This window comes from Pistacia vera, unplaced genomic scaffold, assembly GCF_008641045.1.
Source record: "Pistacia vera cultivar Batoury unplaced genomic scaffold, PisVer_v2 Contig233, whole genome shotgun sequence".
In the NCBI taxonomy this organism is placed as follows: Eukaryota; Viridiplantae; Streptophyta; class Magnoliopsida; order Sapindales; family Anacardiaceae; genus Pistacia; species Pistacia vera.
Window position 1 is genome coordinate 835816 of NW_022196039.1, and position 14318 is coordinate 850133.

At 34.0% G+C, this 14318-nt stretch overlaps 2 protein-coding genes and 2 pseudogenes across 2 annotated transcripts; all 4 read right to left on the reverse strand.

The window, feature by feature from the left end:
* Positions 1-67: 67 nt before the first annotated feature.
* Positions 68-2274, reverse strand: LOC116131379 (ELMO domain-containing protein C-like). Its single transcript, XM_031417028.1, has 6 exons — positions 2246-2274; positions 2141-2195; positions 1838-1958; positions 1236-1283; positions 1023-1117; positions 68-748 (listed from the first exon to the last, which is right to left on the reverse strand). Exons 1-6 carry the CDS (start codon positions 2272-2274, stop codon positions 647-649), a joined length of 450 nt encoding a protein of 149 aa, XP_031272888.1. The 3' UTR covers positions 68-646.
* Positions 2275-2332: 58 nt separating this feature from the next.
* On the reverse strand, positions 2333-5084 carry LOC116131380 (annotated as a pseudogene).
* A 1107-nt stretch (positions 5085-6191) lies between these two features.
* On the reverse strand, positions 6192-7620 carry LOC116131446 ((R,S)-reticuline 7-O-methyltransferase-like). The gene is made up of 2 exons (XM_031417101.1): positions 6712-7620; positions 6192-6513 (listed from the first exon to the last, which is right to left on the reverse strand). Exons 1-2 carry the CDS (start codon positions 7468-7470, stop codon positions 6214-6216), a joined length of 1059 nt encoding a protein of 352 aa, XP_031272961.1. The 5' UTR covers positions 7471-7620; the 3' UTR covers positions 6192-6213.
* Positions 7621-9225: 1605 nt separating this feature from the next.
* Positions 9226-13935, reverse strand: LOC116131381 (annotated as a pseudogene).
* Positions 13936-14318: the final 383 nt, after the last annotated feature.

Sequence of the window (14318 nt, forward strand, 5' to 3'; positions counted from 1 at the left end):
ATAAAAGTTTTGAAAATTGAAATATATATGAGATTAAAATTTGGAATAATGATAATTGAGTGGTAGTTACGATTATGAGGACACTCTTTTAAATTACCAGCTATCAAGAAAAGCCGCAAAATACAAAATACAAATTCATGTTTGATGGATATATAACACATTTGCTCCCGTTTTAATCTAAGCATTATATTGACTAAGATCTCCACTGCATAATCTGAATCATCTAATCTTTCTGCAGAATTTGTCTTAAAAAATTGTAATGACAGAAATCCTAATTGTCATTACCTGGAAACTGCAACCCGAAATGGGTGACTATCAATTGATCTTTTACATTGTCTTCTAGTTCCCACTGGTAGCCACATAAACGCCAAAATTCTTTGATAATAGATTAGAAGCACTATATCAATCTGAAAAATTTAGCTGCAGTCGGTCTAGACTTTTCAGGGTTCACTGCCAAATTGATCCACAAAACTATGTTATCTTGAGCAGGGTCCATGTGCTGTACAAATATCAGTGGTAAAAACCTCAGAAACATGGTGTCCCAGAGGAGTTCTTCCCAGATAGGTCTTTGGATCAAAATATTTAGATTCATTGCAAACTGTCCATGGTAACTTTTTGTGGGTTTGAAGAGTTGCGGAAGAAAAGGTTACTGGTATAACAGGTTGTATGCCGGTAAATCTTGTATCCGATGAACATCTTCCAAAGAAAGTTCTCTCTCCAATTGCCTCCGGGTTACTTTTATAACCTCCTGCAGGAATGGAAAATAGTATAGGACACATAAAGAAAACACTAACTGATTTAACATCAGGAGCATATTTGAACTCGGTATCACCTAGTCCTATATATAATGCCATCAAATAGTATTATTAACATGTAAAATGAAAGAAAAGGTTCAGTAGCTACAAGTAACATATTATCAGCAAATGTAGTATCCAAAATAACAAGTATACTCGCAGTATTGAGATATTCAAATATCTTCCATAAGTGTGTGCTTGTGAGAGAGAGAGAGAGAGAGAAAATACATTAAACTCCATATAGGAAGCATGCATTGCCAGCCACTGAGCATCCATCATTTCAAAAGCTATACAGTATAATACATCAAAGGCTTGTTCGTCTTCTGCAATTGAGAACATTCAAATCATGAGCTAAAGAACTTGTAAATTGGAAAGTCATAAGCAGTTTAAGAAATACTATGATACTTGAGCATAAAGTATTTGGAGTTGAAATCCTTTTACCTCCTAATATTCTAATAAAATTGATTCCTGGAAGACATCTTGGTTTATCTGCAAAAAAAAAACATAAAAAGAAAGATAGAAAACAATTAAACTTTTTTCCCTACAGATTTTATGTATAAAATGAAGGATTTCATATTCAAACTTGATAACTATTGGTCCAAAGGAAGCAAGACATTCAAAACTTTTCTGCTGTTCTGGGTGCTGCTATCGTTGACAGTACTAATAATAGCAGGCCTCAAAGAAATAATATCTATGAGAAAAAGATTACAAAATATTTGGGCAGCCTGCTAAATCAAAACATTTGAGTTTTACATAAACAAGTGCATTATGTGAGGTGTTAACAAGTTTAGATGGCAGCAAAGAGAAAATAAAGAAAGATTTTTTATCAAATTGAAAAAATAATTTCAGCAAACGAGGAGTTCTAAGGAAAAAATGGAAAAAACTCAAATTTATAGATGAAATGGTATGATCATGTCCACTTTTGACAAAACAATTTGATTTAATAACCAAACACCTTTGCCAGTGAATCTTCTTACTTTTCAGACTCTGAAAGGCCAAACAACTGAATGTGATACCAGACACTAAAGAATTTGTTAACAAACCTGAGAATAAATCCAACATCTGAATTAACATAAATGACACATTAATGCCAGCAACAGCAAATGGGTATTCCCAAGTTGCTCGATTCCCATCTTGCTTGAACAACAACCTACGAAAAGATGCCTTCATTTGAATGTTTATACAATTAGTATCAAGGATAACTCATTTCTGCAAAAATTTAGACATCCATACAGCTGAAAAGAAACAGAATAGTATACCAAGAGTTCAGCAAAAATGAAAAGGAAAGAAAAAATACTAATTATATAATTTCTTACAGTAGCCATACAACAGAGTAGGAGACATACCGGATAAGTCCTGGCGAAAAACAGTAAGTTTTCAAGAGAAATAAAACCGCAACCCCTAATAAGAGAAGTTAAAATCAGTTTTAAATTTATAATTCTTTAGAAAACAATTGGATACCTTTTTTAATCTCATGCATTATTGTGACATACGCAAATATAATAACATTTATATAGCAAAGCGATTAATTAATACCTTTATATAACAGCATCAGCTTGAGGAGCAGCTTTAAACATATCACCTTCAACATGAGAGATCATCATACTTGGGTGCTGGCGATGACATGAGGCAAATCAAAGTTGATGCCTTTAATATGTGGATACGATTTCACAATTTCAGATAACATTTCTCCGATTCCACCTCCTACATCCACCAACGATCCAATGCTACTAAACCCATCTTGATCCTGATAATCGCCCTGGAAATGATCTTGGTCGTACATGCCATACCATCGTTGAAGAGCTTGTTAAATTCAGGATTCTGTAACGCAAAGTCCCAAATCTCTTTGCCATGAGGCACCTTAAAGGCGATACCACCTTCTTTCACACACTGGCTAAAACAGTGCCAGGGAGCCATTAGCCATGGATGATTTCTCCATTAATATCATTGGTGCAAGACTTGCTCAGAGTCACGTAAAAGCCATCTTGATGAGGGGGTCAGCCCGTAGAGGGGTTCTCCACCCTGGAGTCATGATTTGCAGCAAAGATTTTATTGCGGACGAGTAGTCTCATGACGCGTGAGGGTAGGAGATATTTGGGAGGTTGACCAATGGACGAAGCTATTTGAGACAAGGTGATAGAGCCGCCGTGTGAGTTAATAATGTCAGCTATGCGGAGTTCACTGCACACTTTAAGGCCATCGAGTCTGCAAAGCTGAACATGTGTTGCCATATTTCAGCTTGGCCTCTAGTGATGCATCAGACGTTTCTATTGCTTTCATTTTTCCTCTGCTCCGAGCTCTATAGTGAAATTTAGATAGCATGAAGAAAAGAAGGGGAAGAGATTTATGTATAATTTTGGAAAAATGTGCGAAGTAGGATGTGATATGAGATCTTAAGCCGATTTCATGTAATTTAATGAGAAAAACATCAGTGAAAACGCAATTCAGTAAAACGTTTCTATATTTACTAAAGATTTCTATTAATCAAGCAAGTTTTATTATAAATTCATTAATTAGCTTGTTGCAGTATTAACACAGGAATAAGTTAATTAAAAAAATTGTACTAAAAGTATATACTTCATGCCCGTCTATTATACTCACAATTTAATTCGAAAAATTAAATTTTCATGCAACATTTCATAATAATAATGTTATATATTTCAAACTTGTACACTCAATTCTTATCTTAGGTGATGTTTTTATAAGGATGTGCATCAGTTACCACATTATCATATTATTAATACATTTAGAAACACTTTCCTCATCAATTTCCACACACACACAATTGGTTAGATAAATGGATTGGTCACTCATAAATAGGTAGGCGAAACCCATATGAAAATACACGTACATATATTAATATTTTTAAAATTAAAAACATGTGTTAAGTTTAATTTTAATAAACTTAGGGAACAAGAATGAGTGGTACCACCATATCAATTCACATCATTTTTAATTAGATGGTATTATTTAAATCTCAAAATTGTATTTTTAAGATTTCTAATTTTCAAAGTAAATTTTCTTGTTCTTTGTTTCATTTAAATTTATAATTCTCCCTCTAAAACTGTCTTCATTTGATCCTTGAAATTGCATTAAATTGTGATAATTAAAACTCGTGTTTAAAATTTAAAGCTTACATCTGCATCACATGGTTAATTCTCATGTCGGTGATATCATTGAAGTGATTATTTGTTGCAATAAAAAATATAAGGACACTGTGTGTGTGGTAATAATTCAGGATCGTATCAGCAAAATCTGATGAAACTGACTCAATAATTCAATAAAACAAAAAAAACAAATTTAATATGTCCAATCCGATTATTAGATCGGCAATCTTACAATAAGATACGTAACCCATCCCTGTATCCTGTTACCGTCATTAAAAAAATTGAATCATGGGATGTATTAGTGATATTTTAAAAAAAAAAATTATGAGAGGTGGGAGTATTATATTTCGGTGTCTCTCATTTATTGCGACCTAATGCAAGTAATTACATTAATTTCAATTGGCGCGGTTACAGTGGTAATCATGCAAATTGGGACAACTAAAATTAGGAAAATGCTACACCCAAAATCTCTTTTCACAACTTCGACATGGCAGCTTGCAATTGATCAGTTCGTAATGGGTCTCACTTGAGTCTCACCTGATGAATTGGGGTTGATCAATTGCGAGCTGTCACGTTGAAGTTGTGAGAGAAAGTTTATGAGAAAAGGTTGTGAGTATAGCATTACTCCAAAAATTAATGAAATTTTAAATTTAAGTTATATATATTCGACGTGAGCTGAATCCAAAATAGCTATGTTATATAGGTTAGGAGAATGGTGAGTTTTAATTTGAAACTATAAGTTTAATTTTTGACAATAATAAAAAGGTTAACGACAAATTCGCACCCAAGGTTTGGCCTAACAAGAAGTTTCCAACCAAAAGGTTTCAAAACGATAGTTTCCACCCATCCATACAATTACTCTATTAATTTCAAATGCAAAATGATAGAATGGTAATTTTAAAATACAATTAAAGGATAATCATGTCATTTTCCTTTTCTTTTTTTTTTTCGCTTTCCTCTCGCAATCGCACCATGCCACTTTCTCTCTTCCCCTTCTCTTTTCTTTTTTTGCTTCTTTTTCTCTCCTCTCCCCTTTCCTTTTTCTTCTCTTCCTATCTTTTCTTTCTCTCTTGTGGTGGCTGCTGCTGGCCAGATCTAGCTGACACCTGAGGCTCTTGCGTTGGTCAAAGGCACGACACAAGAGACACATGTCAGCTTGATCTGTCCGGTCAAGAAGCTTCATTTGTCGACCAAACTAAGTCAAAGCCAAGTTGACCGAGGGAAGATTTGATTGTTTGATTGCTTTTTTGGTATGATTTTTCTTGATTGATGATTGTTGTGTGTTGTGGTGATTTTGTTGAGAAGGAATTGAAGTTTGGTGGTGTGTGGGGGTTGGGTTTTGCTCACGAGAAGAGGTGACTAAGCGACCACGTGTATTTCCAAGCGGTGTTGAAACTGTGACTTCGGTGGTGGGGGAGATAATCGGATTAATTGAGTTGACATTAAGATTGAGAAGGAGATTGAACATGAAGGCTTGAATAAAGGCCACGTGTCACCTTACACACCTCGTTCAGTTGGCGATCATGATCATGGTGATGATGATGATGATGTGGATCCTTATGGCAGTTTGTTGGATGATAAACAAAAAAGAATTCTTGAAATTAAAGAACATCTCGAAGATCTTGACCTGGTTTTTTTCTTCATTTCAAGTTTTTGTTTTTATGAAACGAGTTTAGTTTTGTTTTTTATTTTCAGTTTGAAGATTCTCTGATTGATCTGCTTCAAAGTTTGGCAGACATGGATATAACATTCAAAGCTTTAAAGTTAATTTTTTTATGGGAAGATTTTGGTTTTTGTTCTTGTTTGTTCAGTGATTGAAGTTCAAAACTTGATGATAATTTGAGTTGAATTACTGGAGACTAATATCAAGAGGATTGTGAATCAATTGAGAAAGCACTCATCAAATGATGTTGGAAGATTAGTGAAGCATCTTGTTAGGTTACCAAAATTTTTAAAAGAAAATAAATAATCGAAATAAACTGAATTTACCATTATGTTCTTCTGCAGTAGAAATTAACGGTGAAATTGGATGGATGAGTGAGACTATGTCGTTTGGAAACTTTTCAGGTGAGAACTTGTCGTTCGCCCATAATAAAATTAAAAATATAGCTTAACATTGCTCCTTTTATATTTACTACGTGGAGGCTGGGGCTTGTATTCATCCTTCAATGCTAGGAATAGGACATGACACATTTGGTCTTTGGGTCATTCGATTTTTTATTGTATGATCACGCAACGACGTAGAAAACTAAAAATTAAGAGAAACCCGCTCCAAAACCTAAAAATAATATTTTAAACTGACATTAATGCAATTACTGAGGAAAGGCCTCAATAATGAATGGGAAAGCCGGAATGTTAATGATATTGTAGCGAGGGAATCCTCCTTCCTCCAATAATTTCTTCCATTCTTGTTCAGTCCTTTCCCTTCCGCCAGTGGTATGTGCAAGCATCAGTAGATCGAATACCAATCCCGTCTCATCAAAAATTCCATTCCCATCAGGTCGTAAAACAACGTCAACTATTATAACCTTTCCTGTTTTTTCTGGAATTGCTTCTTTACAATTTCTTAAAATCTTCACACAGTCTTCATCGCTCCAGTCATGCAATATCCACTGTAGAGAAAATTTTACCAATTAATCAACAGTAAATTAAACCGAGTATTTTATGTAAAATTATGTGTGAGGAAACCATGCAACATTGTACAAGTTCGGCTAATATAATAACATTTATATAGCATCACCATAGTCTGCAGTATATATGTGTAACGCAAATATAATAACATTTATATAGCAAAGCGATTAATTAATTACCTTCATTATAACAGCATCAGCTTGAGGAGCAGCTTTAAACATATCACCTTCAACATGAGAGATTCCATCATACTTGGGTGCTGTGGCGATGACATGAGGCAAATCAAAGTTGATGCCTTTAATATGTGGATACGATTTCACAATTTCAGATAACATTTCTCCGATTCCACCTCCTACATCCACCAACGATCCAATGCTACTAAACCCATCTTTGTATCCTGATATAATCGCCCTGGAAATGATCTTGGTCGTACATGCCATACCATCGTTGAAGAGCTTGTTAAATTCAGGATTCTGTAACGCAAAGTCCCAAATCTCTTTGCCATGAGCCACCTTAAAGGCGATACCACCTTCTTTCACACACTGGCTAAAACAGTGCCAGGGAGCCATTAGCCATGGATGATTCTCCATTAATATCATTGGTGCAAGACTTAGCTCAGAGTCACGTAAAAGCCATCTTGATGAGGGGGTCAGCCCGTAGAGGGTTTCTCCACCCTTGGAGTCATGATTTGCAGCAAAGATTTTATTGCGGACGAGTAGTCTCATGACGCGTGAGAGGTAGGAGATATTTGGGGAGGTTGATCCAATGGACGAAGCTATTTGAGACAAGGTGATAGAGCCGCCGTGTGAGTTAATAATGTCAGCTATGCGGAGTTCAACTGCACACTTTAAGGCCATCGAGTCTGCAAAGCTGAACATGTGTTGCCATATTTCAGCTTGGCCTCTTAGTGATGCATCAGACGTTTCTATTGCTTTCATTTTTCCTCTGCTCCGAGCTCTATAGATGAAATTTATTATAGCATGAAGAAAGAGAAGCGGAAGAGATTTATGTATAATTTTGGAAAAATGTGCCGAAGTAGGATGTGATATGAGATCTATAAGCCGATTTCATCGTAATTTAATGAGAAACAATCAGTAATAACGCAATTCAGTAAAACCGTTTCTATATTTCACTAAAGATTTATCTTATTAATCAAGCAAGTTTCTATTTATAAATTCATTAATTAGCTTGTTGCAGTACTAACACAGGAATAAGTTAATTAAAAAAATTTGTACTAAAAGTATATACTTCATGCCCGTCTAATTATACTCACAATTTATATTCGAAAAATTAAATTTCATGCAACAATTTTCTAATAAATAATGTTATATATTTCAAACTTGTACACTCAATTCTATATCTTAGGTGATGTTTTTATAAGGATGTGCATCAGTTACCACATATCATATTTTAATACATTTAGAAACCCTTTCCTCATCAATTCCACACACACACAATTGGTTAGCTTATAAATGATTGGTCAACTCATAAATAGGTAGGCGAAACCATATGAAAATACACTACATATATAATTATTTTAAAATTATAAACATGTGTAAGTTTAATTTTATAAACTTAGGGGATACAAAGAATGAGTGGTACCACCCTATCATAATTCACATCATTTTAATTAGATGGTATTATTTAAATCTCAAAATTGTATTTTAAGATTTCTAATTTTCATAAGTAAATTTTCTTGTTCTTTGTTTTTCATTTAAATTTATAATTCTCCCTAATAACTGTCTTCATTTGATCCTTGAAATTGCTATAAAATTGTTGATAATTAAAACTCGTTTTAAAATTTAAATTGCTTACATCCTGCATCACATGGTTAATTCTTCATTCGGATGATATCATGAAGTGATTATTTGTTGCAATAAAAAAATATAAGACGAACTGTGGTAGTGGCTAATAATTCAGGAATCGTATCAGCAAAATCTGATGAAACTGACTTCAATATTCAATAAAAACAAAAAACAAATTTAATATGTCCAATCCGATTATTAGATTCGGCAATCTTACAATGATACGTAACCATCCCTGTATCCTGTTACCGTCCCCACACTGTTCCTATTCTGATCGCACAGCAATGTTGTCCATGAATTTGTTGCGGTGTTCTTGATGTTCAATGAATTTGTGTAAAAACATGTGGTGTTAATGATCTTTTAAGGGCTAACCTATTCCCACGGCCACTTGAAAGCGATATCACCTTTACACATACAAATCCACATGGGATTACAGTACCTAATAAAAGTTCTGAAACTTGAAATATATATGAGATTAAAATTTGGAATAATGAATTGAGTGGTAGTTACGATTATGAGGGCACTCTTTTAAATTACCAGCTATCAAGAAGACCGCAAAATACAAAATACAAATTCATGTTTGATGGATATATAATATTTGCTCCCGTTTTAATCTAAGCATTATATTGACTAAGATCTCCACTGCATAATCTGAATCATCTAATCTTTCTGCAGAATTTGTCTTAAAAAATTGTAATGACAGAAATCCTACTTGTCATTACCTGGAAACTGCAACCCGAAATGGGTGACTATCAATTGATCTTTACATTGTCTTCTAGTTCCCACTGGTAGCCACATAAACGCCAAAATTCTTGATAATAGATTAGAAGCACTATATCAATCTGAAAAATTTAGCTGCAGTCGGTCTAGACTTCTCAGGGTTCACTGCCAAATTGATCCACAAAACTATGTTATCTTGAGCAGGGTCCATTGTGCTGTACAAATATCAGTGGTAAAAACCTCAGAAACATGGTGTCCCAGAGGAGTTCTTCCCAGATAGGTCTTTGGATCAAAATATTTAGATTCATTGCAAACTGTCCATGGTAACTTTTTGTGGGTTTGAAGAGTTGCGGAAGAAAAGGTTACTGGTATAACAGGTTGTATGCCGGTAAATCTTGTATCCGATGAACATCTTCCAAAGAAAGTTCTCTCTCCAATTGCCTCCGGTTACTTTATAACCTCCTGCAGGAATGGAAAATAGTATAGGACACATAAAGAAAACACTAACTGATTTAACATCAGGAGCATATTTGAACTCGGTATCACCTAGTCCTATATAAAGCCATCAAATAGTATTATTAACATGTAAAATGAAAGAAAAGGTTCAGTAGCTACAAGTAACATTTATCAGCAAATGTAGTATCCAAAATAACAAGTATACTCGCAGTATTGAGATATTCAAATATCTTCCATAATGTGGTGCTTTAGAGAGAGAGGAGAGAAAAATACATTAAACTCCATATAGGAAGCATGCATTGCCAGCCACTGAGCATCCATCATTTCAAAAGCTATACAGTATATACATCAAAGGCTTGTTCGTCTTCTGCAATTGAGAACATTCAAATCATGAGCTAAAGAACTTGTAAATTGGAAAGCATAAGCAGTTTAAGAAATACTATGATACTGAGCATAAAGTATTTGGAGTTGAAATCCTTTTACCTCCTAATATTCTAATAAAATTGATTCCTGGAAGACATCTTGGTTTATCTGCAAAAAAAAAAAACATAAAAAGAAAGATAGAAAACAATTAAACTTTTTCCTACAGATTTTATGTATAAAATGAAATTTCATATTCAAACTTGATAACTATTGGTCCAAAGGAAGCAAGACATTCAAAACTTTTCTGCTGTCTGGGTGCTGCTATCGTTGACAGTACAAAATAGCAGGCCTCAAAGAATAATATCTATGAGAAAAATTACAAATATTTGGGCAGCCTGCTAAATCAAAACATTTGAGTTTTACATAAACAAGGCATTATGTGAGAGTTTACAAGTTTAGATGGCAGCAAAGAGAAATAAAGAAAGATTTTTATCAAATTGAAAAAATAATTTCAGCAAACGAGGGTGCTCTAAGGAACAAATGGAAAAAACACAAATTTATAGATGAAATATAGATCATGTCCACTATGACAAAACAATTGATTTAATAACCAAACACCTTTGCCAGTGAATCTTCTTACTTTTCAGACTCTGAAAGGCCAAACAACTGAATGTGACCAGACACTAAGAATTGTTAACAAACCTGAGAATAAATCCAACATCTGAATCAACATAAATGACACATTAATGCCAGCAACAGCAAATGGGTATTCCCAAGTTGCTCGATTCCCATCTTGCTTTCACAACAACCTACGAAAAGATGCCTTCATTTGAATGTTTATACAATTAGTATCAAGGATAACTCATTTCTGCAAAAATTTAGACATCCATACAGCTGAAAAGAAACAGAATAGTATACCAAGAGTTCAGCAAAAATGAAAAGAAAAGAAAAAATACTAATTATATAATTTCTTACAGTAGCCATACAACAGAGTAGGAGACATACCGGATAAGTCCTGGCGAAAAACAGTAAGTTTTCAAGAGAAATAAAACCGCAACCCCTAATAAGAGAAGTTAAAATCAGTTTTAAATTTATAATTCTTTAGAAAACAATTGGATACCTTTTTTAATCTCATGCATTATTGTGACATCAGAAATAACCAAGTTTTCAAGGTTCCTAAAGACAGTCATTCTCTAATTTGATGCTCATACATTATTGTGACATCAGAATATGAAAACACAATACCATACCATTTCAATAGAACAAATGAGCTTTGTTAATAACACATTGGAATCACTTGCTTTTCATGTAATGTTCATCCTTCTAATTTGATGCTCACATAATATGAGCCTCCAAAATGTATATTTTCTTTTTCTTTTTTGCATTAAGAAGGATGATTAGAGAAATTGCCCTTCTAATGGCTTTCAACCACTTTATAATATATCTTCACATTAACAAAAAATGTACCTAAAGTCAGTTGATGGATTAGGACCTTGCCATCCCATTTCTTTCCATTGCTCAGAGATTAGGCCATTCAGAGCTACATCTGGAAAGGCAATATGCCATAGTGCTCTAAGAGATTCCTGTCATTTAAAAAGGTCAATGAGATCTATTAATTAATTTGGCATAAAACATTAATACAAGCGATATGTAAATAAGATAAGACTGGAGCTCCTAACCATGCACATCCTCGATGAAACTGCGTGAGAAAATAAATATAAACAGACATGAGATGTGCAGGCAATCAGGCATCATCGGAAACTGTTGCTGAGATTTAGCATTGAGAATACAAAACTGTGTGTTTTTGTCTCCATAGTAATTTATGCCTATTCAGCTCATGGTACCCTATTTTACTTATACTAAAGATCATTGGGAAGAAAGTGCAAGATTTGCCTGAAAAGATCAAGTGCCGTGTTGATAATCCATAGAAATGTCATAAATCACCATATTAACCAAGTCTGAGTGATGTACTTGTTTCTATAGTTTAGTAAAATCAACACCAGGATAAATATGGAAGAAAAAGTTTAAGAAAATTAAAAAGTCTCACAAGAATGAAGAAAGTACTTGATGATCAGGGCGACTCTCGTCAAAAGGAGTTTGTAATCGCTCTTGAAGTCTCTGAAGTATTTGTTCCTAGTAAGAATTCAAAAAACAAATAGTAAGAACAAACCATAAAATGAAATTACAATAGAACACATCACATTAATCTCACTAGTTAGAATTTTGACTTCAGATTTTCATTATTGCAAAAAAAATAAAATAAAATATTCATAAATTCTTTCAGCATGTTGTCATCACACTGTCACCCTAGCAAAAGACAGCAAAAGGATTTGGCTTTTAATCAGCAAATCCAAACTTCTACTTGAACAGGTTTCAGTAAATTGACTGTTATATGTTATTGAACAAATGCTGCAATCAACAAGTATAACTTATACTTGTATGCATAGATACTGTTATTTGTCTGATCATATATGTGTAAGAGTGACAGAGAGAAAGATGCAACAATGGAGAAAGTGCTGGATGGCAGAAGACCCTTGATGAGCATTTCCTCTTACCTGAGGAGGAGTCAAAGTGTAGTCGATAAACTTCTCATTACGTTTATTGTTTGAGCGATTAAAGAGCCCTCCTAACCATGCTCGTGGTCCAACCATAGCACTAGCTACAATTGCCAAAAACTGATGAGTGAGATAACAGAACATGCATTAAAGGTAATAATTCAGTTTATTCACCTTAAATTGAAAAGTTGAATGGTTAAACAATTGGCTGAGCAGCCTTGAACTTGGCACATTTCATATTTAAAAGTGCCCATTACCATGATTCTAAAGTCTGTACCAACTCTTGACAAAACAGGAGCCTTTTGAGTTTGAGTCAAAACAACAAGAAGCAACATATGGTTTTAAAATACAGATTTTAATTTTTAGCATCAAGAACACTCAACAATATGATTAAAAAGCTGCAGTGATTTGGAAAATTTGTGCCAGGCATTTCATTCACCATACAGAGTATATGATGGGTTAAATTTGGGAGTTTCTGTTGCTCAACATGATAGAACAAATTTACGCGAGGCATCAGTTCTTTTCTGGTAACTTGAAACTAAGTATCAAGGAAATTATTCTTTAAAGGAAAAATGGTGCCGCCATTAGTATATATCTTATCCAGTGTCTTTCAATGTGTAACATCTTTAGTGAGCTATCAGATCGCATTAATTGCTGATAACCTGTCACTCTAATAACGTTCCGGTGGCTTCTCCGAACACCTTAATGTGTAAAGAAGAGAACATGTGACACCTTATGTTATTTTGGGAGAATGAACCACATTCCTAGTCGTCAAGCCATGCATTGACGTTCAAATCATGGGGTTAAACCAAAGTACTACATTAATGCTTTTTATCTTGTCATGTTAGAACCAACCAAGAAACATTCTTAATAAAAAGCTGGTACAAATACAAATACAGGAGTAATAGAATTTTAATTTTGAAGAAAAATTAAAGCTAAAGAAGAAGTGCCGAGAAGGGTGTTACGAGTCTCCACTTACTGAAACATTGAGCTAACTGCGTTATTACATGAGTGGAATTGTGTGGCCATTCCAACTCTTCATCATCCTTCTTCTGTCTCCAATAGATTTCATCCTCATCAACCTACATTTTAATTTCGAAAGCACCTATTAGTATCAATTAATTGCTTAACAGAGGAGACTAGACACAAGGGGCTTGAGCTGCCAAAACAATACACGGATCTTCTCACTGAATTTAAATTAAATTATCTAAATTCTGAACATAACAATTCCTCACTTAACGTAATAACTTGAGCACTTGAGAGAAAGTAAACACATTTTTTAAAACTCCTTACACGGCAAGAGCAGTTCTTGTTAAAATAACAATAAACAATGAACAACTCTTGTATGAGGAACACGCCATGAGATAAAAACAATGCAGTGCAATAATTTCTTTAAAAAAAAAAAAAAAAAAAAAAATAGAGCAAATGCGAAGGTGAGGAATTACTCTGTGAAGAGAAGAGCAAGAAGGAAAGCATTGTCTACGCTTCCTTAATCTCATGAGGGGGGGTGCCAAAAATTAAACATGAAGTTGTTTCAGTCTTTTTAACCGAAAGCAAAAGCACAAAAAGAACAAATAATAAAAAGCTTGAAGAAATGGGTGAAAAATGATGGCGCCTGCTCATGCTCTCTACACATTATTCAACTACTCATCATTTCATAAGAAATGCAATAATTAATGGCATAAAATGTAGATGTACCCCGAAGATGAAAAGGCGAGACTTTATGAAGAAGAAAATATTAGCAGCGCAATCAAGGGACTCTTTTTGCAAAACTTCAAACCTTGAAAAGGTTACATCCATTAAAAAAACCAATAATGTGAAGAGTTTGTAATATGAAAAAGATAGAAAATTTTGGGAAAAGTGTGCAGGTGCTTCAGCTCTGGAAAA

Excerpts from the sequence above, each read along its gene's own strand:
- LOC116131379 (XM_031417028.1), bottom strand. The coding sequence starts at position 2,274 with ATGCATGAGATTAAAAAAGGTATCCAATT. Across the intron at positions 2,196-2,245 it reads ATTAAAAAAGGTATCCAATT|GGGTTGCGGTTTTATTTCTC; the intron begins GTTTTCTAAAGA and ends TTCTCTTATTAG. Across the intron at positions 1,959-2,140 it reads TTTTCGCCAGGACTTATCCG|GCATCTTTTCGTAGGTTGTT; the intron begins GTATGTCTCCTA and ends ATTCAAATGAAG.
- LOC116131446 (XM_031417101.1), bottom strand. The coding sequence starts at position 7,470 with ATGAAAGCAATAGAAACGTCTGATGCATCACTAAGAGGCCAAGCTGAA. Across the intron at positions 6,514-6,711 it reads CTGATGCTGTTATAATGAAG|TGGATATTGCATGACTGGAG; the intron begins GTAATTAATTAA and ends TTTTCTCTACAG.